Raw genomic sequence first — 23,090 nt, 5'->3', positions numbered from 1 at the left:
AAAACAAAGCAAATTTAGTAAAATTTGATGGCTAGCGGTTAGTTTACATGGTCTAAAGGGAATTGTTGTAAAACAACGTTAAACGAAGTTGGAAATAGCGTCTGAGGATCAAGAGGGCAAATTCCATACTGATGACGAGTCATTACCCAGATGTATAGTGCTTCTGATTTGTTAAGGCAAATTTCCTTCCCGGAAAAACCAATCAGAAGCAATACCTAGGTCTGGGTAGTGATACGTCATCAGTATGGAATTTCTCCGCTTGTTCTTCAAACGTCATTTCGCGGGGAAACTACGCCGAAAAATGTCGGCAGTTTTCTCAGGCTACGTAGGAGGTAACCCTTAGTTGTTGTCATTTTAGATGCGTTCCAAGGGAAAACTGCACTAAACATCCAAAACAAAAGGAATCGAGCCCGCCAAGAACAACTTCAACCACAGCTACTACAGTTAGCCCGCAGTGCAATCCCAGGGAACCTAAGCTACAAATGTTGTGGGCGGGACAGTCCCTTAAAACACTGTTCACTCGCGATAAACGTGTGGGTCTGTTGGCAGTTGGAGATTTTGCCTCCGAGTTACAGTTTAAACGAGGCGATGGTGACTGGATGGAATACAAAGGATGTAGACGGGATGAGATGCGAGTGATTTCAACTGATAGTGTATTGAGGTAAGCCATTGCTATTGGTGCGCATGAGTTGGTATTCTCGCTCCATAGTAAGGTAGCCATGGCTATATGACTGTGTAAAAAGTGTTCAGAAAATAATCTGATGTGATTTGCAATAAATATGATGCTCAATCTAAGCGGATGTAGCTCTTATCCACAAAAGCAAATACAGTGTGCCTAACACATTGTTAACATAACATAATATCTAGATATCTCAATAGAGCTTTTCCTATGAAGAGATTAAACTGAAATATATGAAAGCGAACAACAAAAATACTTTTTCGGATCGAAAAGGCTCTCCAGTAAAAAGAACTCGCCAATGTCGAGATCGAGGCTAGATATGGCAGCCAACCAGTCAGTCCAAGATGGCGTCCAAACCGTCATCCACAACAATACCCGCGGGACATTGTAAATCCCGCGGGAAAAAAACTCGAATAGTAAGCTGTCTCTTTCGTTGAACGCAAAAACACATTTATAAAGATTGAAACGGATCAGTTCAATTGTGCTTTTTGAAAACTTGTCATGGAAAAATTTGTCAAAGACGCATTTTCCAACATAAATGACACAACAGCGACACTTTTTAAGAAACCACCAAGGGTGTATGGGAAATTTAGTTTTGTCCGCTTCCCTAAATCATTTCCGGCACGGGCGATAGACCTTATTCACGATACCCGTTATCTTTGCACGCGCTTAAAGCATGAAAGATAAAAGTAACGTGACGTGGTTTCTCAGGGGGCAAACAAATGAAAAAAAATTTCCAATTCCGAAGAAATCTGAAATACCCGTGTCTTGGCTTTTTTCCCATCCATCCTAAAGCGAGTGCAAAGATGGCGGGTATCTTGAATAAGGTCTATTATAACAAACCGACAAAAATTGATAACACAAAGTGGTTCAATTCCCTTTAATAGACAATCGCAAGCGATCACTTCTGATGAATTTTGAGAAATTTTTGCATAAAAGATGTTCTGGGATTTTCAGGTAAAGAAAGTTCACATCAGCTACCAGCCGTTCCTATGTCTTCTTCGCCATTTCCTGGACTTTCGCTTCCACAATAGTTTCTTTCGGCGAACCACAAGACGTTCGGCAGCTTCCTTGTCTAACTGAGCTTGCCTGCGAACAAAAAACCATTTTTATCCTAATTTAAACTTTGGTAACTTAACGTTCTGTCAAGCGAATAAAACGAAGCATTTTATTTTGATACCATGCCATGCCTGCCTCGTCCCCAGTCGCTCGCGATCACTTTCTGGGAGATATTTGAGTTAATTATTAAGGAAAGCAGAGACGAAGAGAGTTTTCCTTCCCATCACTCCCCCCTTGCGCTCTACGCTCGTTCCCATCACCCCCCTCTCGCGCCGCTTCTCGCTTGTCTCCAGCTCTCGCGTGTTTCCCACTGAGCCTTGGGAAAGCCTGTGAAGGAGGCAGATGCCATGCCACCCCAAGTCTTTGTATTCCACCATAAGTATCTTCAAACGAGTAAAATCGAAAAGCTGACGTTTCGAGTGCTAGCCTTTAGTCAGAGTTATTCGCTCTGACGAAGGGCTGGCGCCGGGCGCTTGAAATTCATATTATTACGATTGTGTTTTTCTCCCCCACCGCTGCAACATCACAGTTTCTAAAGAAACTAGGTCCTTCATTCATTGCTATGTCAACACACATGAGGACCTTTGCTAGGACGAGATTAACTTAAAGTTTTATCGTCAATTCTCCAAAAATATATATATATGCCCGGAAAGCTTGAAGAAGGTTTAGCTCATTCCCAATCGCAAATGACCAAGCCTCTAACCGTTGATACCTTGTTTCCGCCAATACAACATTCTTGCTAAGAAGTAGTCAGAATGACGACGGATATCACGTTTTCGCACTAAAATGACGCAGGTTCACGCGTGCGCACTACTTAATAGTAATAGGGAGCTTATGCAGCAACGTGTCTGAGCGACGCACCTCAACCGGAAGTGAGATTTTTTCTCTTTTAATATGCCTTGATGCTACCGAATTCGTATTGCTACGTGTCTTATAGAGACGATTTGCCCAAAACGTTGTTCAAAATCACAACTCAAGAGTGCAAAAAGCCCGCTTCCGGTTGACCTGCGTCGCTTCAAACCGTCGCTTCTTAAACTCCCTATCGAGAAGACCTCGTCCTCGTAGTTGTCCTAGTCTTAGAATCTAAAGGTCTCTATAAACTGTTTTATAGCATAGCCCACCTTCGTCGTCTTTCCCGGATGATGTAAACTGGGTACGTTATGAGCCGGTAACCAATGTAGGCAAATAAATTCCAAATAAGGCAAGCGATCATCGAACTGCACATATGTTCCCAAAATGATTCATCACGGGGAAACAGTTTTTCTATAAAAGAGAATAATATAGTGATAGATTCTTATAAGACATTTCTGGCCCCAACCGTAACCATTGTGATATTTGGCACAGAAAATGAAAATCTTCTATAACTTTTCTCTCCCACTGCAACCGTTAAATTATTGTGTAAAGTTTCGATTTCTACAGGCTATTAGGTTTTGGTATTTTAAAGGCCTACAGCTTCGTGCATGTGATAAGATTTAGATAAGTCCAAGTAACATTTCTTGTAGTGTACAGTTCTACCTGAGCTCCGATATAAAATAGCTTATATTCCCAATTACCTATTTTTCAATTGGAAGCAGCGCACAGCACAGAAAGATCCCTTTAGCGTAATTTCGTAAGAAAAGGTTTGCCACTAGAAAAATTGGATTATTTCACATAATAACCACATGATGTATGTAGTTCTTTTCAACGTTTTGTAGCCATTGCGGTTAAAAAGAAAATTGTAGACGAAAAGTTAATTAGAACTCGATGCGCCTGTATTAATAATGGGGCGGCGGTACGCGAAGAGAGAAGATTGAATACGCGGGCCTTAGGTCAAATCAACAGGTTTGAGTACACGCCTATAGCGATTACGTAACAGCTATGATAACCGAAGCTTTGTTTGATTTCCACAAATGACAAATATCATGCAAGATAAGTCTCAAAACATACAAAAATAGAATAGTTCGTAAAGAAATAACGTGTTTAAAAATGAAAGGAAAATCCTTTCTGAAATTTTCCACCTACTAACCCAGTGAATTGTGCAATAAAATACTAATATATCTCACCATCTTGTTCACATGCAAACAGCAGAAGACGTGCCTCCAAGTATATCGCCAGCGCAATGAGTAAAAATAGTGCTTTTCTGTTCATGAAAAAGCCGTTTTCTTTTCTTGCTAACTTACATCCCGCGTAGATCTGCGCTGAAAAAAACAAATTTCGAAGTGCATTTATGACGTTAAAATAACTCTTAATGACACAACGCGCGCGCGCCATTAGTTTCTGGCGAGCAATAGCGGGGCAGCATACTATTCTTTATATCGCGGAAAAAAGGTCCTAAGCATTATTATTGGTATTAACGAAAACATTCACAATGTCTTTCGTACAATCTCAATTTTTAAACATTTCCACTATTGTTCATTTTTTCTGGTGAGCTTCAGGGGACAACAAAACGTTTTTATGGCTGAAAAGTACTAAACTTTCTCGGATTTGGTTGCGGGTTTATTATTATCCACGACGTATATCTGGGATTGTTGACGTTATACAGCTAACACCCTTGCCCAACACCGACTTTCTGGTTGAACGGAAGGTATTTTCCTTTTACTATCGCAGAATAATTGAACTCCAATGTGCACCTTTAAGCTCAACTGGCAAGGAATTCATTATTTGCCAAATGCTTTGCCTCATCGGTAGAACGACATTTTGTTCTTATGATTTAACGTTCTAAATAAGAAAACCAAGTTGCTATGAGTATTTTCTCCTATTACCAGTAACATCTTCCAGTTCTAACGTGAGCACTCACTTTCACAATGAGAGTTCTAGTCAATATAAATATTTTGGGACTAAAAAAAACACAACCGTAATACTTCCTCTTTATTCTTGCGAGCAAGTGCTTTGCCAGGCCATTAAAAAGCTTGACAGAAATGTCAGTTAAGAGGCATTGTAGGATAAGATCTTTTGCGCTTGTTTACAGTCGTTCGGTCCGGTACCTTCTAAGCAAATAAGCAAATAAGGTGGTACTTACTCTGTCCCATTATTGTCTAGCCGGCTAAGTGCTTTATGTTCCAACATCATACAACTATCCCACAGCTCATTGGCCAGCGTTTCAGTCTCAGTGTTTGTATGTAGAAACCAAGAATGGTCATTGCCAGGGACTGTAGCGTCCCTTGATTTTTTTAGAATTAGACAAGTTATAATTGTTGTGATTCAGGGTATGCAGTTTTTCGTTTATCCAAAGAGAGTTGATAGTCTAGCCGCGCCTTTTGCAGATATTTATGGGGCGCCATACTGGACATTATTGCAAACCTTTGATATATGTGCTAAACTCCAGTGTGATATGCTCATTGTCATATAAACATGCTAAACTCCAAATAAATATGGTGTATCTACTTCTGTTCTATATGGCCATTGTCATATAATCGTGCTAAACTCCAGATAAATAGCCCGCAATAAATAAATAAAGCCTGTTTTCAACCCCTAAATTTGCAGTGTTCTCTGAAAAAAATTAGCATGCTCAACTTTTCATTTCGTATGGTATGATGCACCGCGCGCTTTAAGCAATGCCGCTACCCAGATCCCTATCGGCCACTGGCGGTAAACCAAAATGGCGGCCCTTGGTGGTATAGCGGGATCAGAGAATAGACTTATATCCTTTTTTCAAAGGACAAAAGCACTTCTTGCAGAAGCGGAACAATACATTTCTATATTTCCATCCATTGAAAACATAGATGAAATAGAAATGTTACACGAAAGGCTGTCTGAGGCTGGAGAAACTGTTTTTATTTTGAAAGAGAGGGCTGCCGAACTCACTAGCACGGATCGTGATTTGGAAATGGGAAACTTTTATAGCAACATGGATCAGCTGTCCTTATACTTGACAAGACTCCGAGTATATTTTGAGAATATAGCAGATGATTTAAGTGAAAGCACATTGAATGTGCCAGCTCACCAATGCGAAAGGAACTACACAGGTACAAGAGGTCAGCCAAAAATTAAAGTTTCTAAAAGGCAAATACAATTTCTTCGAGAGTTGCACTTTCCTTGGGTCAGAATAGCGGAACTACTCGGAATTTCCACAAAAACTCTAACTAGAAGACGACAAGAGTTTCAAATTGAGGACGAGGGGGAAGTTAACTGGTCTTCACTTAGGAATGGAGAACTAAGAAAATCATGCAAGAAATAATGACTGTTACCCCTGGGATTGGTCAAACCAGAATGATAGGTGCACTACATAGCAGGGGAATAAGAGTGCAGCGATGGAAAGTCAGGGAACTTATGCGTGAGTTGGATCCAGTTGGAACAGCACTTCGGTGGAGAGGAACTATTTGTCGAAGAAAGTACAATGTACGAGGTCCAAATGCACTGTGGCACATCGATGGGAACCATAAGATGATACGCTGGCGGCTTGTGGTACATACTGCTATTGATGGATATTCTAGGTTGATACCATATCTGCACTGTGCAAACAACAACAGATCCGATACAGTACTTGCACTATTTCAGAATGCCTGCCAAAGTTATGGAATGCCTTCAAGGGTTAGGAGTGACCATGGTCTCGAAAACATGGGTGTAGCCCGAATGATGTTGGAGTGTCGGGGAGTCAACAGAGGGAGCATGATAACTGGAAGTTCAGTGCACAATCAAAGAGTCGAACGGCTTCATAGAGATGTGACCAGTGGTGTTCTTAGAAGCTATATAGATAAGTTCAACATGATGGAAAGATCTGGTCTATTAGACCCTATCAATGAAGTCCATTTACTGTCACTTCACCTTGTATTTCTGCAGGAAATTAAGAAATCTCTGGATGAATTTACCAGGCAGTGGAATTACCATGGCCTTTGTACAGAAGGTGGTTCATCTCCTCTTCAGCTTTGGACTGAGGATATTCTAAGATCTGCAAATGGCAGGAACTCACCTCTGGATGGTATTTTATGAGAGGAAGAATTAGTTTGGGATGGGGTAGATGAAGAGGATGCCATTTCTGTTTCAGAAGAGGATCAAGAGGTGATTGTTTCCAGCAGTAACATACCTTTGAGTGAAGATCAGCTGGATTACCTTCACTCCCTAGTACCCACAAACCTAACAAGGAGTGAACGAATCTCTAAATATGTTGAGCTTGTGGGTGTTAATAATGAGATGCTTTAAGTTTGGGTTTGAAGAGGGGCAGGGGACCTAGAGATTAAGCAACTGGCCATTTTATGGGCTGAGTGTAAAAAACTTTCCCTCTAGGTTTACTGAAATCAACTTTCAATGTAGAAATATATTTCAATGTAACCATATCATTACTGATAACAACTTGCTCAGTGTCATCCGCAAATTTTACTACAAGAAATAGAAAGCATTCTGGCTTCTCATTTGTTGTGTCCAATGTGTAGCTGTAGCACGTGAGTTCAGGTAAGGAAATAACTTGCATATGTCACAGCATTGACGTTTAATGTTTCCTTCTATTCATTTAGGTGCATACCAATTTCAATGTTAGCTATCCATTAAAATCAAAAGATTTAGCCATCTTTGTATTGCTTGATGCATTACAGAAACAGTTTGCAAACCGGTCTGATGAGTTTGGATTTTAAAGGGTAGGCATCAGGGTTGTGATGCTGTTGTAAATATCAAATATGGGGGGTACTGGGACTAAGACAGCCTTTACCTTAGTACAATATAGCTCGGCTAGCAAATAGTCTTTAGTAGCTGCATTTACTAGTTTTCCCACCCTACCCACCCTGGGTAGTTTTTGGTAGTAAATTCATTTCCTTTATGTCTGACAGTCTTGCTGTTTTTACAACTTATGTATACATTTGTTGATTCCATTTGAGTGTAACTAGTCTTATTACTTGTTTCATTTTAATATTGTACCTATATTTGAGTGATTACCTATTTACATGTTGTAATAAAGGCTGTCATAGTCCCAATCCTGGCTGTGTCCTGGTTGGCATTTAGGTCATGTAACAGTGAAATTGGAGGTCATTTGCTTTAGTTTTTTTCACTGTACAGTAGTTGTTGTATTGTTGATTTTGATATCAAGCAGCAAAACAAGTTGTAAGGTTATCATAAGAAATCTGTCAATGATCCGTGAAACAAAATCATTTTTAAAAGAAAGCAGGACATTTAGGTCCATGTTTTGAATTGTACTGATTATAAACTAATCCATAGCTATAGCCATTTGTAACTGCAATAAGCGTAATAGTCTCATGGCCTTTAATAACAGACCACACACCAAGATTTATTGTAACTGACGTGCTTGGTACTTGAAATAAAATACATGGTGAAACTAAAACAGGAAGAGAGCAAAAATTACAAGCTGTGACAAAGGAAAATCAGAATAAAGAAATAAAAAGCCTGCAAAAACAAGGACTGTGAAGTACACTGACTTACATTGTTTCGGACAGAGAAAACTGCTGTGAAGCCAATTGTGGATAACACGAAGAGACTGGTAAAAACTAATCAGAACTGCACTAACCGTGGACCAAAATCAACTTAGACCAAACTATACTGCAAAACTATCATAGAATATGCAGAAAATAAAACTATAGAAACTTAGAAAGGTGCTAACGATGATGAAACAGCAAAGAAACGCTAACAAGGGGGGCGAAAACTGACAGAAAGGAATAAAAACTTAATGGTGCAAATAAACCAAATGAAAGGACGAAAAGAGGTATAAACTAATTGCGCAGAAAACAAATAATAGAAAAAAATGTTACACTTGCATGTTCCACATTAATTATTGATGACTGATACTTAATACAAACACAAGAGACAGTATGGAAAAAGGAAGGACAATGTTTAATACATGTATGATACATTGCATTCTAAGTGTTCCAAGCTAATCAGTCATTTTGGCCAATTGCAAAAAAAAGTTTGTTTCACGCAAAATGCTATATTAAGAAATAACATGGGGATGAAGGTACTTCCCTTTATGAACATAAACAGCAACAATGTCAATGTTTCAGTGCAAAAGTTTGGAGATGGACTTTTCAATAAGAATAGGCCACTTACACTAAGAGGTAACGTGACTAATGCTTCCTTTGAACAATGAGTTGGAATCTTGCCGATGCCAAAATTGACAGAGCACATAATTCTGGTCATGTGACCAGCCACGAACTTACTCATTAAGGAAATGGTGCAGGTTGAAAAACCTAATCACTTTTATTTTGTTGAAGCTATGACCCACTAATTGTTTTCTTAAGGCAAAATCATATAACTTTCATTTTCATCTAAACGATGTCACGTGACTTCTTAGTGCAAATGGCCTAGCTATTGGAGGATAATTAGCTTCCAAACAAAAAGCCCTAAAAGATTGTTTAGTTTCTGAGTTCTTATGGATAGCCTGTATCGCATGTCAAGTTAAACCTCAACTCTAAACCTTGAAGGGCTAACTTTATGGGCATGAACAAATACCTCTTCAAAGCATAAAATGTAATAACAATGGCAATTGCCAAGTATATCAGTGGCAAAATACCATGAACAATAACTATAACGTTCTACCACCAATGAGATATGCTTGAAATACTTTTTCATATGCTTAAAATGTTACAGTGGCAATTGCCAAGTATCAGTCAATAAATATGTCTCTAAAAAAGTTAGGAAATACTCCTTTCAAAACACAACATCACTTTAAAAGACCTTGGATTAGCTGTTAAGACTAATCACACACAGTTAAACGATTTCCTTGCAGAACTAGCAATGACTGCTTTCAGCGATGAACTGAAAGCTTCTTCGCTCTTACCAATAGTCGGAAATAAATTTCTTAACTGAGTGCTGACTGGTGTGCTTTCCATATTTACATTTCCTGTCTGACTTGATGGTGTTCGCGTCGACAACACTCCCGTTTCATGATGTCTCTGACTCAACATTTGTTGCTCAATAGGCTGCACATTACCATCATTAAAATTGTCTACTAGTGACCTTGCCTGGCGAGCGACGTTTAATATTGCCTCTCGAAAATCTTCGCTACTTTCCGCCATTGCTGCCCTATTGAAATTTTCAAAATGGCGGCCTATTTTGGCCGATAGGGATCTGGGTAGCGGCATTGCTTAAAGCGCGCGGTGCATCATACCATACGAAATGAAAAGTTGAGCATGCTAATTTTTTTCAGAGAACACTGCAAATTTAGGGGTTGAAAACAGGCTGTATTTATTTATTGCGGGCTATTTATCTGGAGTTTAGCACGATTATATGACAATGGCCGTATAGAACAGAAGTAGATACACCATATTTATTTGGACTTATGCATGTTTATATGACAATGAGCATATCAAACTGGAGTTTAGCACATATATCAAAGGTTTGCAATAATGTCCAGTATGGCGCCCCATAGATATTAGAGCAAACGCAACACATAATCGTCAACCATTTTAACCTTTTCACTGCCAAAAGGACGCCAAAATCAAAATTCAACAAAATTTCTAGATTCTGTTTTTTATGCTGAAAAATAGATAGTGCACAGTGAAAGTACTGCCAGAAAGGCTTCATTTGAATGGTCACACTATAGGATTTTATCCACAGAATAAAAAGTTATAACCACTTTTAGAGACTCCAGCACTATTCGCTCAGGTGGAAAGTTTAAGATTCTGAGTGTTTATTCCGGCTGTATTCTGGTACCCAACCAATTGAATGACCTGTCTTTTTCATTCCAAAGGCTCTCGTCTTGTGCCCATGGTTTCGTGTCGTTTGACATCATATCCGCCCCTGACCGTACTGCGCATGGACAGTGCGTCAACATTCCTGGCCAAAGTCAAATTAGAAAAACAGTTGGAATGGCCGTGCCACCTTCTCTACACCATTGTGCCAGAGGTTTGGACATTAGGGTGATTGAGCATTTCATCCGCATTCGAGAGGATCACCCATCTGTGGAGAAAATGGTAGTGTTTTTGTCTTTTCTACTGTTTAAGGGGACAGAAGCTGTAACAGCTGGTATCCTGACCAGCGGGTTTTCCCCTTGTTTTATTAGGAGTATGCGCACGGGGCTTAGTCACTGGCCACCGTGAAATAACCTCAAGTTTTGTTCAAGTTTCTCAAGTGTTTTTGTAAGCCGTTTGTTTAAGTTTTTCTCTTGTTACGGATTTCTTTTGTCGTAGGTAATGGACATGTGTGATGATCGTTTCGTAAGATACTTGTGGGTCATACAGCCTCGTGTATGATTAAACGTTTAGTTCTTATTTCGAACGACAAGGATAAGATGTGCCGCCATTCGCCGTTACAGAAGCTGTACAATGGAACCTCGATATAACGAACATCTATAGAACGAAGTCCTCGGAATAACGAACGTCTTTCATTACCCCAGAAACAGTAAAATACACGAAAGGAAGCTCGATATAGCGAACAAATTTTGCCAGTCCCTTGCCCCTTTGTTATATCGAGGTTCCACTGTACTAGTGATTAGACAGAACAAAGGGCCAAAATTCTTTTCTGTGGCTCCAAAAAAATCCACATTTCGTCACCCTATGAGCAATAGACCAATTTCGATATATTGAAATTCATACCTTGCTCCGAAGCTTAGGGAAATAAAACAGAAGAATCAATCTTGAGGTTCATCTTCAGCAATGAATAATACATTTCTTTTGTTTTATTCTCCTAAGCCTCCTAGCTAAGTATGAATTTTAAATGTAGCGAAATTGGTCTATTCTATTCAAATTTCTACCCCTTTCCTCCTCATTGACTATCTACTTACAGCTACCCAACTTCATCACCCCCCTGATAAGTCGGGTTAGTCATGGGCATAGTAATGTTGAAGGGCTACGCGCGACCACCTCTGGTATCAGCCATTAGGGAGCTGAAAAGGGCTCTGCCACGCTATTTGCTGGTCTTTTTAAACAAGCTAAGACTTTCCATCAATTGAATTCCAAAACTTATCGCCTAGTTTTGTTATTGAAGACTATATTCATGTACTGAAACTGGTTCCAGTCTACTCTGGGTACCAGAGGTTTTTCTCGCGTGCGGCGGGAATTTTCGGTGTCGGCTGAAGGCCGACACATCTTCGGCCCTAGGCCGAAGCCGCGAGAAAAGACTTCACAGAAACCGGAAACCGCGCTAGAAAAGTCTCTGGCACCCAGGGTAGTTCCAGTCATCTGTTTCAAATGGATGGCAAGGATGGGCATGGATTCAAACTTGAAAAGGTTGGGCCATATTTTAATGATATGCGTGCTAAAATAACCAATAAAGTTATAGTTAGTGCTCCCTGATGAAACTTGTTTGAGATCTTTTTTGTAAATCCACATAAGTATTTTGTGTATGGGTAAAGACATAAAGTGATGACTTAATTGACGTAATACAACAATAATCCTTGTGACAAAGCTGCTTTAAGCAAAGGTGTTTTCAAGCGAAAGCCAGCAAGCGCAAGTGGATTTTTTGCAGTTTTGGAGCTGTGGTTTTGCTCAAAGTTTCGGGTAAATCGGGGTATATCTTGGTGTTGCGGAAACCATTGTTGTTTCGCTTTTGTGTTGTGGCACTGCAGGGCTGACGCAGAGGCCATGGGTTCGAATCCCGTTAAAGTCCCGGAAAATTTTTTGGGGGTTTTATTTGCAATTGCTGAAATTGCAATAACCACTGCGTCGATCATATCTTCATTTAAGAGTGGTGAGGGTATTGTTCAGTGCAGGGGCGGTTCCAGGATTTTTCTTAGGAGGGGGTGCACCACTACTGAATGGCTTAACTGACTGGTGACTTTAACAAATTTTGATGCAGAATACCAGTTGTATTAGAAAGCCGCAGGTCATCTCAGGGGGAGGGGGGGTGGGGTGGGTGCGCACCCCCTGCACCCTCTCCCTAGATCCGCCCCCGCAGTGTCTTTTCAATCTTTTGTATTACGTCAATTGGTGATTACACACGCCCTCAGCACCACGAAACTACCGAAATCACTTCTCTAAGAGTAAAGACACGTAACAATGCAAATAAGGCCAGTTGTCCCCTCTCCATTCTTTGGTAATGGAAATGAGTGAAAGTGCTTTTGTTCTCTGCAGTTCTCCAGCTACGTTAACGTTACCAAGAAACCTATGAACTGTACTCATTTAAGACCACGGGATTCTTTATTTTGTCGAATCCCTGGCATGTTTAAAGTCAAAATGAAGGATGCTATGGACTGGTTTGAAAAGAGAGAGATTGGAATGGTCATAACCAAGACAGATCCCCCGGCACGTGGTAAGTAGCGTGTAGATAAGTCTTATTTTTTGTATCGTCACGCAGCGCTCCTCCCCCAGGTTGTTAGAGCACTCGTCAGTGGTTAAAGCACTCGCCACCCACCAACATGGCTTGGGTTCGAATCGAGGCATCGACTAGTTTGAGTTAGCTGTTGGTTTTCTCCCTTGCTCCGCGTAGATTTTCTCCCCGTACTCTGGTTTTACTCTCCTTAAAAAAATGTCATTTCTTTCCGGAAGAATACGTTTTGGGTGCGCTTTATTTATTTATTTATTTGTTTGTTTTAAAACAAAATTCAGATACAACGCGCACTCTGATTAGTTAAAAAAGCGTGCTTTTTGAGGGTATAAACACGTTGCTATGGCTGTCACGCCATTTATCAATAGTTTGTTTTGAGAATTAGAAAGAAATGCAGTAAAAGAAGCCTTGACTTTGCTCATTTCTGTTGTAAATCACTTAGGAAGCGGCTAGAGCACTCAAGACGTGAAGAGAAACACTCGAACACGTCTCGTGTTTCCCCTACGCTTCTTTCGTGCTTTAGAACAGAGTACAGTCACGTCTTTACTTGTTAAATTTATTTGGTGATGGAATCTACACTTCTGCTATTATGGAGATCTAATTCTATTTTGTTCAGAAATCGCGTTTCTCTTTAAAGAGGTTTCTCAATAGGTGTAATTACGTTCTCATTGAAATTTATTTCCTCTACAGTCACGTTGAAATGTCGCACGACACAGCGCAGTCTGGAAGTTGTGAACATGAGATCGTTCTTTACCCCGCGCGCAATGTGCATTGTTCGCCCATCACAGAATGTTGTTGGCCGTTTGAATATCACCCTTGTACCCGCGTGCAAGGCTCCTACTTTTCGGCACGCCCTCTTCGATAGGGTAAGTTAAGTCGTCCGGTTGGAAACAGGGATATCGCAACATTTATATCTTTTCGTTTGTAAGAAAGCTTTGACAATCAACATTGGGGGTTGGGGGTTGGAGGGTGTATTAGACTCGGTCAGGGATGTGTTCTTGAACTGTTACGAGTGTTTAGCAGAGTACTTGGTCACATCCAACAGAGGTGGAAGGAAGGAAGCTAGAAGGCTGCGACTCATCCGAGGCTTGTGACGACCTAACGATAAGGATATGGGTTAACGAACAAGTCAAATACAAATTAAAGAACAGAAAAACAACTGAATGAATGAATTAGAACAACTTAACAATACTGTACGAGAACTAAAGAGGGAAATCCCTAGCGGGCAGGACAGGCTTATCTTGCTCGTTCGGGTATATTTAGCCAATGAGAACACAAGATTCCATTCATCTTGCCCGCTTGCGGATTTAGCCATTAAAAAAATATGCACAACCCAGTTCACAATGACTTAGTGCGTAGCTTATAGGAAGTTTTTCACGGGAGCTTGTACCACAGTAGCAGTGGGGTACAGTAGCAAGTTTGAACACGTTTTATGACAACGTTATCTCTTTATTGTTTTGAAACTATAGGGACCATAGAAAACGAAGCGCTTAAATAATGTTTATCCGCCCATTTAGGGTCAAGTGCAGTGATGTGATTAAACTAGACGTCTGGAAACATTATTTGTAGGTTTTTAGATTTCCTATGTTTTGTTCTTTTAGAGGGAAGAGTGTTTTGTGCCTGGTGGAGGCGAGTGCATTTATGGAGGACGAGAAGCCAAGTTGAAATTGGCAATACGACCAGTGAACGATCGCCCAGTACTCAACGTAAAGAACTTAATTGCTCAATTTCCTCCACTTCCGGAGAATGTGAGCGATATAGAGGGAAAAAACATAAAGGTGTCCACCTTTACCAAGTCAAGTCAAGGACTCATAGATAAGTACATCCGTGAGAATAAAGGAGATGAATTGTTCAATAAAATGGAAGCTGGAGAGGCTCTCGCCGATAGAGATAACCCGCCTCTAGTGGAGGATCTTGACAATGTAGGCGTGGGGCTGGCTATCACAGAGGCGCCCGTGCAGAAGTACGGCAAGTGGCAGTATAAAACCAATGATGGTGTCTTCAGAGACATTAATATTACTTCAGGGATGGTGCTTCTGGTAAAGCCAACTGACAGGATCAGGTTTAAAGCTAATGAAGGTACTTGTGTGTTTACTTCAAAGAAAAAAAATGGGCGCTCATGGTTCAGAATTTGAGGTTACCCGAAGATACAATATTTGCTAAATGCTTCACGAAAAATCCGTGACAAAATCGAAGCCTTGACAGTCAACGTATGAGGTGAATTGCCACTCTCAACTTTAGGAGGTGGGAGAACGCGAAATCAGTGAAGCACTTCTCACCTGTATATACTCTTTCTTTGTCATGCGTTTACCATACAATAATCGTTAAAAATTCGGAAAAGCAACTGCAGCAATGATTCTCACGTGATATAACCGAGCAGAATGGTGGGGCGGTGGTGGTGGAAAGGGTTCTACAATTTTTTTTTCGTTTCTTTCGGGATTTAGCAAGGGCAACATTTTTTGAAGTTACTTCCGAGGGACCTCTGCTCTTGGAATTTTACGGTACTATCCCCTGACCTTTCAAGCCACAAACCTGCAAAACGGTACTGTATAATAATCATACATGAAACGCCTACCATCGGAAGTAGTCTATACTACTCCTCTGAGTGACAGCCGGCTCATTGATTCGAATTGCTTCGGACGGAATCTTGTGTAATAAAAGGTCTACTAGTGCATCCCGAAGAACTTGTTTTAACTGTTCACACCCAAGGTTTTCTTTGCTACGAAAGCATGTCTATAGTTAAGCTGTACATCTTATCCGTTTCAGTCTTTCATGTTTTGTGTGATTATTTTTATATGTTTCACTCAATTTGGTGGCTCTTCCTGCTGTTTGAAATTTGTTAAATTTCGTGACACAGATCCTTTAAATCCGATAAAAGGCTTATTTGTTTCTGCTCTGTAGGCATATCCTGGGGGAAAGCTGAGTCACGTGAAAAGACCTTCTTCAAGTTTCGAGCTTGGGACGGTTCTGACAACAGAACATCTGGAATGAACACATTAAATGACAGCTTCATGGACTCTGACACCGCCTACTCTCGTCAGTCGGCCAAATGTATCGTGTTAAAGATGGGCTGTGATAAAAAAGCTGGATCGAATCTGGAAAGAGACAAATGCGGGATGTGCAGGAGAGATAGGAGGAATAAGTGTGTGGGGTGTGATGGCCAAGCTTATTCCAATAAAAGATTGGGTGAGTTTTGAATTGTATTTCCCATTGACACTTTCTAATATACAGATTTAGCCAAGGAAAAAAGCGGAGCTCTCAAAGGACCCTTTAAGCGGCGCTTCGAGAAGTAGTTCAACTTTCGTCATAAATGGAGTTTGATTCCGCTTGCGCGCATCACAACATTATGGCGAAAACCGCTCAGACAAGGCCTACAAGAACCCAGTTGGGAATCAGTAATAAAAACACATTTTATGATAACAAAATGAAGCGGAATTGAGATAATAGGGTTTTTTAGGAAATCGGTAGGGCGACCTCTACTACGGTGGCCGGAAGTAAAAGAGCCCCAAAATGACGTGCTGCACATGCTTGGAAATGCCCTCTTGCCGTAGCGCCAAATCCTACAACGTGAAGACCTGTCTTGTGGCTTAGTCGCTAGTACTTGGGTAAAAAAGTCAACTTTTTTCCTTTTTTACGCAATCAATGGTTTTAAAACCAACCGTAGGTTGTTTCTCACTTTATCAAGAAAGTATTTGACACTTCTAGTTTTAAAGTAATTACGTCTTCCCAACGTTTTACTAACAGCGAAAGCAAATGAGCTACTCAGGTGAATTAAGGCATGGGTCCTCGTTACATGCGGGGTTCTATGATTTGATTTTTTTCCAGTATCTTCCTTCATTTTAACCTTAGACCGCTGTGTGACCAGAACCACTTTGGACCTTAAAAACTACTTTTTTTTAGATCACCTGACCATCCACTCCAATAATTATGCAAAATATGGACTTTGCAGATTACACCACTTTAATGAATGTGACCACAATCGTTTTTCCTTCCATCATATTTCATTTACAGTCAAATAAGCTAAATCGGGGATTTGTGAAATGATCCATTCCTTCGTAATTATTACATATTTTTCTCTCGTCCCAGTCTCCCTCTTAACAAGAAACGTTATAGTTTAGACAACGTAGATAATTTAAGAAAATGGCGATTAATTCCACAAACTTTGTGTCGATAGTCATTGACAAAAAAATAAATTAAATTGCAAGTGTTAATTATAAAGTGGTGTAAATTTGGATTGAAATAAAAAGTCTAAATGGGTGTGACAAATCACGTGACAAAGATAATACATTAGTAATCATGAAAAATGAATTATTATGGGGAGTAGATGTTAATTCAAAATATTTACGAGACAGGGAAAATCCCTGCTGAAGCAAACACCCGACCCCCCCTCCGCCCCCCCAATTTGCAGTGTCGCATTCTTTAATTCACAGGGGGAAAAATCCCGTAGTCACTGTTAGGCTATACGGTTACGTACTCTCTCCGTGAGGACTCTGCATTCATGACCGCCGTAGTAGAGGTCGGCAAGTACCTAACTATTGCACCGCTATGTCATTTCAAATCTAAATTTTACAATAACTGAGCGAATCCTCGCGAGCTGATTGGTCGAGAGCTATGGTCTATGAGAGTATAGACCATGGAAATGACGTAACATGTCACGCAGTGCCGGTTGTTTTCTTTTTGGTTTTTCGTAAAAATATAAATGTTATTGTAAAAAACAAATCGACCACAATTTTTCATGGTCTACACCCTTATAGATCATAGAAATGACGCCATAATATGTTCAAAACTTTGCAGTGAAACCACTCACCTGCGGCTCGTGGTTCCACTTTAGTTTTGAACATTTTATGACGTCATTTCTTTGGTCTGTGAGAGTGTAGACCATAGAAAATTATGATCGATTTGTAAAAAAAAGGCTCTCTTATTTTGGGGTACGTACTGGCAATTTAGGCTAAGTTAGTTTTTTATTAGGTTCTTAAAATCAATAAAATGTATAAACTTGGGTTTTTTTTCAAAAATGCAATGTTTATTCATGACAAAACTAATTACAGGGAAATGTATATTTAGTTCAGTTAATAACTAAACTATTTTTTTGTAATATAAATTACACTTTCAAAGTCAAACTCCTTGGTTAATATGTTTATTATAATTTAAATGTAACCCACGGGTAAAACACCTGCTTGGTCTTGCTTGTCTAAACAGTTTCTCGTATTTTTGGGTATTGAAATGGCAAATTTCTGCCAGGAGGTTCTTAATTCACTAGGTCTCTATACGCGGTTCTTGTTTTTACTGTATTACAGCACTTGACTGATCTTGCCTTACTCATCTTTTTCCAGATGAGTGCGGCAACTGTACGTTACGAGGAGCAGCACCCATCTTCTGTTCTATAACAGCTGTTTAATTCCGTCGTTCAGAGATAAATGCGGAATTTGTCGAATCAATGACAGTACGTCCAGTGTTAGGCACTGCAATGGAGACTGCGGTGCTGTACCGGTGAGTTTGTAGTTCTGGTCTCGGTTGTTCAAGCGTTGGATAGCGCTATCCATCGGATAAATCACTATCCAGCGGATAAGTATTAGGGAAACCAATTGCGTTATCCCCCTCACTATTAAGCTCCCCCCCCTTCCCATCAAAGGTGATTTAAATTAATAAGCCCCTGGGGACTTAATTTATGAACGGACACTCTTTGATCACGTTTACGTGTTGTTTTCTTATCGACAGTCTGAGTGCAATAGTAGTGTTTGTGTTGGTGGAAATACTGGAAAATCCCTTAGCTGGGGAAAGGACCGCTGTGGAGTCTGCGGAGGGAACAACAAGTGTGTTGACTGTGCTGGAGTAGTGAGAGGCAAAAACGAAACAGACTCTTGTGGTGAATGCTTGGATCCGAAACTTGACCCGCTGCAGTTTAACAAATGCCCGAAAATCCTCGATGTTGATGTGAAAGCGATTACTGGTGACGAATCTACACCGATGTGCCTGACTATAGCGGCACCGAAGAAAATAATCGAATGTTATCTTCAAGGAGAAAATGAAAGGTGCTTTTTTATAGTCTGTTTAAAAAAAAAGCCAACTTTAAATTCGCATCACCATTTATTAGAAATCGGATCAGTTTTTTAAAAATTCTCTTTTCTCCTCAAGGTTGTATTGTGTTAAAATTAATTCACATGTAGAATGGACGCCTGGGCACTAAAACGTTGAACTTTAGCGGAGTTCCATTGTCGCACAGTTTTTACGAGCGTAAGTAAAATAGAGACAATAGAGGAATTTAGACAAACGCGACAAACGTACGCACGTAAGCGTAAAAGTGAAACCTCGCTCAACTTCACAATCAACACTTTATATCCTGCCTCTATTTTATTTACGTGAGTAAAATTTACGTGCGTTAACGTGCGTAGCCAAAAATGCGTCAGTGGAAATTAACCTTAAGGGTTGATTTCCACCTTCCTGTAGTTATAAACGTGAAATACGCACGTAGATAAAATAGAGGTAATGTATGAAGTATCGCGCGTAAACGTAAAAGTTGATCGAAGTTTAACTTCACGTCTACGCGCGACCATCATATATTGCCTCTGTTTCAATTTTACGCGCGTACGCACGTAAAAATTACGCGACAGTGGAAATCCACTCTAAGAGTTGATTTCCAGTGTCGCGCAATTTTACTTGCGTACGTGCGTAAAAGTTACGTTCACAAATAAAATAGAGGCAAAACATAAAAGGTCGCTCGCAAGCGTAAAAGTTGAACCTCGCTCAACTTCTCGTTTTAGCTCAGCACTTTTTATCTTGCCTCTAGTTCATTTACGTGATTAAAATTTACCTGTGTTCGCGTGTGTGCCAAAAACGCGTGACTGGAAATCAACCTTGAGAGAGCTAGCGCGTAAACATGAAAGTTGAACAAAAGCCAACTCTGACGTTTACGCGTGACCTTTCATATATTGCCTCTATTCTATTTACACTTGAGACTTTAGGTGCGTACGCACGTACATGTAAGAGTTACATGACAGTAGATAACCAACCTCAAGGTTGATTTGCACTGACGCGTATTTCGCTGCGCACGATAACGCACGTAAATTTAAATCACGTGAAAAAAATAGAGGCAAGATAAAAAGTGCTGAGCTTAAACGAGAAGTTGAGCGAGGTTCAACTTTTACGCTTACGAGCCACCTTTCATGCATTGCTTCTATTTTATCTGCGAACGTGAATTTTACGCACGCACGCACGTAAAAATTACGCGACAGTGGAAATCAACCCTAAGGAAAAGTAGCGCGTAAAGCTAAGCGATGTTCTACTTTTAAGTTTAAACGCTACCTGGTAGAAAAATATAAGAATTAGATTAAGTTAAAAGATAAATCAGCAAAGTGCGTTTTCGCGCTTAATTTCCTCAAGTGTCCTAAGATGTTTTGACCAGGGTTGTAGAATTAAAGTTGGGAAGACCTTTACATGAGGTATGACAAACTTTACTAAATTATCCCAAAATAAGACTAGTTGATGAAATTTCATCTTTTTGCCGCTGTTTTTTGCAGAAAATACCCTCTGAGATTTGGTAAGGCTCGTACTAAAGGAAATAAGAAGTCAAAAGTGTTTTTTTTCACGTCAACTGGGATGCCCTCCGGAAAATATGCATTAAACTGTACACTGAACGGTGCTTTAAATGAGATTACATTCAGGCGGAAGATTTTGGTTTATAACAAGCCTAAAATCCTGTTCGTTACTCCTAACGAAACCTTGATCAGCAATGCAACAACGGTGACTTTAACTGGGACAGGGTTCGTGAACACTTCGAATTTGATGTGCATTTTATTTATGGCGAATGGAAAATCTGAAAAGCTGGACGCTACTTTTGCGAGCGATAAATCCATAGTTTGCTCGATGACGTCCGATTTGTCCCCTCAACACGCCATGATTAGCGTTATGTTTGACCCAAATGCTGTTGAACAAGCGAAGTCAATAGCGAAGAAGTTGAGCATTTACGACCTTGTTCCTGAGCCTACAAAATGCGTCTTCAGCGAAAAGCGCAACTATCTCTTCTGCATGTTTAACAGACCGGTGGACTGTGGTGGTAACGCATGGAAGAACAGTTCCAGTTTTTTCACGGCAGCTGCATTTTGGAAGCTCTCATTGAGCGGAAATTCCAAATGTCGCTGTCGAAAAGGAAAGCTCCTGGTTCAGCTTCTACGCGACTCCTCCCTCCGTCCTGGTCAAACCCTCCGTATTCGATTAAGATATATCAATCGTCAAGGATCTGCCTTCACGAAGCACTCTTCCTCTGATGAAGACAGGCAGGTTTATGTGGAAGATTCTCCAAACGCTGCTGAACTTGAAGTAAAGCTGTCAGCTCCTGGGGAAATAGGTTTGTAAACGACAGTACCTTAAGAGCCTGGGCCGCGTTGTTCAAATCTGGGTTAAGATAACCTACGGCTAGTTCGAGATTTGAATTCAGATTTGAGAGCTGAAAAAGCTTTTAAGTTTTAATTCTTTTTGTCTACAAGTTGATGATTGGAAACTCTAAAAATAAGAGAGAAAATTATCTGAGAAAATGCTTTTGAACATAAGAAAAAGAGACCAGGGTTAAATTTAACCCCAAGTTAATCCCTAATCGGCCTTTGAACAACTGGGCCCTGGTTAAAGCCTGGTTTTCCCGGTTTTGCGCATTTGTGAAAACCTGGTAACTGGTTAACCCTTGTTTAACCAGGCTTTTGGCGCCCGGGCGATCACTCTGGTACGGGTACTCTATTTTTAACTGATTTAGGATCGTAAGTAGGCCCTTTTGCAGCTGGTCAGTAGGAAGCTTAAGCAACGACGACGGCGACGGCAACGGCAACGAAAACGGCAAAAAAGCAATAGGTTTAGATTAGCAAAACAACAACTTCGCACGCGCATAACGCTTTCTTGTATATTTCTTTGCCGTCTTTGCACGACTACATCGTGAATATGCCTAATTTCACGTTTTGTGGAAAACGTGAACACTAAACAACGAATTTCTTTTTCTTTTCCTGGACTTCAGTACAGTCCTTTAGAATCCAACCCCAGAAAAATTCCAACATTTGTCGAATTAAACGAGATGGAATAGACGCGATAAAGTTTGAAGCAGCGCAAAATTACTTTCTAAGTGACGTTCTAAGCTCATAGCTGTCGCCGCCGTTGTTGCTTAAGCTCCCTATTCACGTGGTATAAAACCGCCATACTGTAGAGCAAGGGACGCACTGGGACAAGACGAACAAAAGTCTTACGTCATTTAGATTGATAATTTCCTTTGTTTGTCTTGTCCAGCATGGTGATTTTGTACCACGTGAATGCACGACTAGCTGCAAAGGATCTATTGGTAATGGGACTGGCAGTCAATCCATTTACTTAATTGATTTGCCTTCTTGTTGTGTGAAAAGTGCTTTGTGTGCAAATCATGATAGTTTATACATGAAATGTTAGCATTTTACTTATGTATAGTTAAGTTATATCAGAAGCGTATAACCCCTTAGTGGGTATTTTAATAATAAACGCCACAGTTAAAAGTTGCGTTTCTAGCGTGCTACGATATATAGCTAAAAAATGTGAAATGTGCTGGAACCTGTTAGGTTATTCTCCTTTGGCAAAACCCGGATCATAAATCCTGGTGCGGCAGATCCATTCCAAAGAAACCTAATTATTCGGTGCAATTTGTGTTAGGTTCGTGCGATAGGTTGAAGGTAACTGCAACGGCAAACCAACGCGCAAAGTTTAACTGGTCTGCGTCCTTCGACGATTCCTCTTCCCCCACTTCTAGCCAAACCGCTGACCTGCAGCAGGTAAATGAAAAACTCGCGCGCTTGTCCTCTGAGGGAAGGAAGGTGGTGACGTTTGGTGCTAGATTCATCGAGACTGGAATCATTTACAACATAACTTGTTGTGCGTTGGCGGAATTTAGTGGCCAGACAGTTTGCAGCACCGTTTCTGTTCGACGTATTATTAAAGCGGTCCCAAAGGTTTCGTTCCCATGGACCAGGATTTCATTAAGCCCATCTGTAAGAGTGACGCTTAGAGGTAAGCTTTGTTTTTTTTTGCGCGGTATTTATAATTGTTAATTGTAAATACGGTATTATCTATTTGCTAGTGTTGTAAATTATCCATGAAAAGCTCCGTGGTTCCTGATTATGGCGTTGTCTCTCAGAAAGGACAAGTTGTCTTTGGTAAAACACGGAAAAAAAACTGAAACTGACCGTGAACTCAAGAAATATTTCTAGAATGTTACTGTGTCGAAAGG

At 40.3% G+C, this 23,090-nt stretch overlaps 1 protein-coding gene and 1 long non-coding RNA gene across 2 annotated transcripts in view; one reads left to right on the top strand and one right to left on the bottom strand.

Annotated features, from left to right (window-relative positions):
- The window catches only part of LOC140925990 (uncharacterized), a 56,546-nt gene that overhangs the window by 9,310 nt on the left and 24,146 nt on the right, over positions 1–23,090 (top strand). The window contains 14 exon segments of the mRNA XM_073375807.1: positions 359–661; positions 5,375–5,756; positions 5,861–6,635; positions 7,087–7,105; positions 10,347–10,569; positions 12,667–12,844; positions 13,550–13,725; positions 14,461–14,938; positions 15,761–16,045; positions 18,193–18,242; positions 18,245–18,349; positions 18,578–18,891; positions 20,377–21,203; positions 22,517–22,870. Coding sequence (XP_073231908.1) covers positions 359–661; positions 5,375–5,756; positions 5,861–6,635; positions 7,087–7,105; positions 10,347–10,569; positions 12,667–12,844; positions 13,550–13,725; positions 14,461–14,938; positions 15,761–16,045; positions 18,193–18,242; positions 18,245–18,349; positions 18,578–18,891; positions 20,377–21,203; positions 22,517–22,870 — 4,469 coding nt within the window.
- Positions 1,545–3,928, bottom strand: LOC140928197 (uncharacterized). Its single transcript, XR_012164634.1, has 3 exons — positions 3,781–3,928; positions 2,860–3,001; positions 1,545–1,768 (listed from the first exon to the last, which is right to left on the bottom strand). It is a non-coding gene; the product is annotated as an uncharacterized lncRNA (long non-coding RNA).

Source organism: Porites lutea, chromosome 2 (genome assembly GCF_958299795.1).
Source record: "Porites lutea chromosome 2, jaPorLute2.1, whole genome shotgun sequence".
NCBI lineage: Eukaryota > Metazoa > Cnidaria > Anthozoa > Scleractinia > Poritidae > Porites > Porites lutea.
Note: the sequence above shows the minus strand (reverse complement) of the source record. Positions and strands in the feature narration are given on the sequence as shown.